The 3976-nt window shown below is 57.4% G+C and overlaps 2 protein-coding genes across 2 annotated transcripts; both read left to right on the forward strand.

Annotated features, from left to right (window-relative positions):
* Positions 1 to 3: 3 nt before the first annotated feature.
* On the forward strand, positions 4 to 1051 carry LOC108353914 (splicing factor 3A subunit 3-like; the record flags this gene model as incomplete). Its single annotated transcript, XM_017605105.1, has 3 exons — positions 4 to 51; positions 114 to 494; positions 557 to 1051. Coding segments are annotated over 3 exons (924 nt in total), but the record flags the coding sequence as incomplete, so codon positions are not given.
* Positions 1052 to 1656: 605 nt separating this feature from the next.
* Positions 1657 to 3969, forward strand: LOC108353915 (F-box-like/WD repeat-containing protein TBL1Y; the record flags this gene model as incomplete). The annotated part of the gene is made up of 8 exons (XM_017605106.1): positions 1657 to 1677; positions 1779 to 1923; positions 2005 to 2839; positions 2997 to 3215; positions 3279 to 3492; positions 3563 to 3646; positions 3711 to 3812; positions 3850 to 3969. Coding segments are annotated over exons 1-8 (1740 nt in total), but the record flags the coding sequence as incomplete, so codon positions are not given.
* Between the last annotated feature and the right edge of the window lie 7 nt (positions 3970 to 3976).

The raw sequence follows: 3976 nt of genomic DNA on the forward strand, positions 1-3976 counted from the left end.
TACCTCGAGGGCTACATCGTCCGCGTCAAGCCGCTCATGCCGCTCAATGACGTAAGTTTGATTTAGGTTCTAAATTAGCTCACTTTAACCCTTTCCTTTACCCCTAAACCTAGATCATCACCAAACTGAAGGACGACTTTGAGCAGATGTGGGAGACGGGCAAGGTGCCCGGCTGGCCGAAGGAGACCACCGGAGCCCTTTCCAACACCGGCGCCGCTCTCGACCTGAGCGCTTTCAGTTCTCGTGAAGAGCTCGCCTCTTTGGGCCTGGACCGCCTCAAATCGGCCCTGATCGCCCTGGGCCTAAAGTGCGGCGGCAGCCTGGAAGAGAGGGCAGAGCGGCTGTGGAAGACGAAGGGCAAAACGGCGGATGAGATTGAACCGTCGTTGTTTGCGAAGAAGAAGGGCGGCATCTTCAGCGACGTGGCCAAGCAGAAGGCAATTGCCTTCATGGAGGTGCAGATCTACAAGTACATTGACATTCTCGATGAACAGGTAATTTGGATGGGATGAGGTGATTCTGATGTTCCATTTCTAATCTTTTGTTTCTATTTCAGCGCCAAACCACAAAGGAGAACGTCCAGCGGAAGCAGGCGCGAACCGCTGGCGAACGCGAGGAGTCCGACGAGGAGGTGGAGGACTCCGACTCTGAGGAGGACGAGGAGAGCGACGTCATCTACAATCCAAAGAACCTGCCGCTGGGCTGGGACGGCAAGCCGATTCCCTACTGGCTCTACAAGCTGCACGGCCTCAACATCAGCTACGTCTGCGAGATCTGCGGCAATGCGCAGTACAAGGGGCCGAAGGCCTTTCAGAAGCACTTTGCTGAGTGGCGGCACGCCCACGGCATGCGCTGCCTGGGCATCCCCAACACCGCCCACTTTGCCAACATCACCAAGATCGAGGACGCCCTCGCCCTGTGGGAGAAGCTGAAGAGCGAGAAGCACAAGGAGAAGTTCCAGGCGTCGAATGAGGAGGAGTACGAGGACAACGCCGGCAACGTCGTCACCAAGAAGACCTACGAGGACCTGAAGCGACAGGGGCTGCTCTAACTCACTGCTACTCACTTTACTCGCCATTTACTGCTGATCATCAGTACATACACGCTATCATTGTCATTGGAAAACGCATACGTTTGAGTACTCTCATCCAATCTACAAAATAGAAATTCCTCAGAGACTGATTGACTGGTTGATTTGATTTGCCTTGAGTCGTGACCAGCGCGCGCGCGACTCGGATGACTGCCACTCCGATTGCATCATCGGAAAAGGCGGGCTGGCTGGCCGCTGCCTCCACTGTGCAGCAGGTGGCGCCACTGGAGCCCCGCTCACCCTCTCTCTCTGTTTGTAGCCGGAGAGTGTCTATGATGAATCTTCCTCGCTCTTGCTCTATCTCTCTCTCTCTCCTCTGTCCATGCTCACGCGTCTGCTGCCGCTGCCGCCGTCTCAGTCACAGTCTGTGTCTGCGCGGCTCACTCGCACTCATCGGGCGCTCTCATCTGACAAGCTACTACTGCAGCTGCTGCACTGTGCTGGTGGTAGTAGTGAACCTCGTCGCCGTCTTCAAGACACCAACAACAGAGAGGAAGAAGTGGAAGAAGTGGAAACAACAACGAAAGAAGAGTGAGAGAGAGACTCAGCTGTAGGAACGCCTCACCATGAGTTTCTCTTCGGATGAGGTAGGTTCATTTTGGGCTTTTTGTGCTCTGTGTTGTCATCGAGTGTTTTGTAAGTGGATTCTAACCGGAATTGTTATTCTTCTTCTCCCTCCATTCCCCAGGTCAACTACCTCATCTACCGGTACCTGCAGGAATCGGGCTTCGTGCACAGCGCCTTCGTCTTCGGCCTCGAGTCGCACACCGTCAACTCGAACATCAATGGAGCGCTCATTCCACCGGCGGCCCTCATCTCCATCATTCAGAAAGGTTAGCAGCCATCTACTGATGATGGGTTTTCGATTTCTAATTAGCGAACTAACCTTTCCACTATCACCACCACCACCACAGGCATCCAGTACACCGAGGCGGAGCTGAGCGCCACCGACGACGGCTCGGAGCGGCAGATCGAGGCGCTCTCGCTGATTGACGCCGTCATGCCGGACGTTCGCGAGCGCTTCGCCAACATCAGAGACATCAAGCCGCCGCCGACTTCGTCGAGCAACAACCCGACGACCAACTGCAATAGTAATGGCTCCTCCTCGGCCACCAATGGCCGCGGCGGAGGGGACGGCAGCGGCGCCGGAGGAAGCGGTGGCGGTGGCTCAGCCGGAGCCGGCGGTGGCGGCGGCGGAAGTACCAATGGAACCGGAGGCGTCAACAGCCTCGACATCAAGACGGACATCACAATGAAGGAGGAGGGCGGCAGCGGGGGCAGCTCAACGAGTGCACTTCAAAATGGCAGCGCTCTGCAGTCTTCGGCTCCAGCCACTTCAGCGTCCTCTTCAGCCTCGTCCTCAAATCAGATCAGCCGAATGGAAGTGGACGGACCTTCTCAGCAGCAGCAACAGCATCAGCAACAGCAGCAACTTCAGCCTGGAGCCAACTGCACGCCCGTGGTTGTCTCGATGTCGCTGAACAGCTCGATGTCCAGCTCAGCTGCTGGAGCAGCCGTGGTGGCCGGTTTGGGTGGCCAGCAGCAGCAACAGCAGCAGCAGCTGGTCAACTCGGGTGGTGGTGGAAATTCGCGCTCAAACACACCCGGCACGATCATCACCGCCTCGGGCATAATCAGCGGACCGCCGCAGCAGCAGCAGCAGCAGTCGTCTAGTCTGCAGCCCTCGCAGTCAAACAGCCCCGGCATCCTCTCACAGCAGCAGCAGCAGCAGCAGAATGCGATGAACCAGCAAATGGCCGGAAATCCAAACGTCCTCGGAGGACCTCAGCAGCAGCAGCAGCTGTCCCTGTCGGGGAGCATGTCTGCTGCGGTGGCCGCAGCGGCCGCTGCCGCCGCCGCCGCTGCCTCTTCCTCCTCAGCTGCAAATCCTTCTGCCTCTNGCCAGCTCGCTTGGCTCGGGCGGTTTGGGCGAGCCGGTGAACGGCATTGAGATTCCCGCCTCGCGGGCGACCACCCTGCGCGGCCACGAGTCGGAGGTGTTCATCTGCGCGTGGAATCCCACCTCTGATCTGCTCGCCTCGGGCTCGGGTGACTCCACCGCCCGCATCTGGAACATGCACGACCCCAACAATCACCTCATTCTCCGACACTGCATTCAGCGAGGGTGAGTTTGATTTTTGCTGTGTTTTTTTACGACTAATGACCTCTCTTCTTTTGTGTTCCACAGTGGAGCGGAGGTGCCCTCGAACAAGGACGTCACCTCGCTGGACTGGAACAGCGACGGGACGCTGCTGGCCACCGGCAGCTACGACGGCTTTGCCCGCATCTGGACCACCGAGGGACGGCTCGCCTCGACGCTCGGCCAGCACAAGGGGCCCATCTTTGCGCTCAAGTGGAACAAGAAGGGCAACTACATTCTCAGCGCCGGAGTCGATAAGACGGTAGGCTTTTGGGAGGGTGCATTTAGTGTGTTTATTTCCCTTTCTTATCTTGATTCCATTCAATGTGTAGACCATCATCTGGGACGCCTCCTCGGGCACCTGTACGCAGCAGTTTGCCTTTCACAATGCGCCCGCCTTGGATGTTGACTGGCAGGTAGGGGATAACGTTTGTTGATGTTTACTTTGTTACCTAATTTTCACCACCACCATTTTTCCAGACGAACCACTCCTTCGCCTCCTGCTCCACCGACCAGTGCATTCACGTGTGCAAGCTGGGCAGCGACCGCCCAGTGAAGACCTTCGTCGGCCACATAAACGAGGTGAANGGTGAAGACCTTCGTCGGCCACATAAACGAGGTGAACGCCATCAAGTGGTGTCCCAGTGGCCGCCTGCTCGCCTCCTGCTCCGACGACATGACGCTGAAGATCTGGTCGATGTCGCAGGACAGCACGGTGCACGACTTTCAGGCGCACCAGAAGGAGA

This window comes from Rhagoletis zephyria, unplaced genomic scaffold, assembly GCF_001687245.7.
Source record: "Rhagoletis zephyria isolate East Lansing unplaced genomic scaffold, Rhagoletis_zephyria_1.1 Rzeph_scaffold_32175, whole genome shotgun sequence".
Classification (NCBI taxonomy): Eukaryota; Metazoa; Arthropoda; class Insecta; order Diptera; family Tephritidae; genus Rhagoletis; species Rhagoletis zephyria.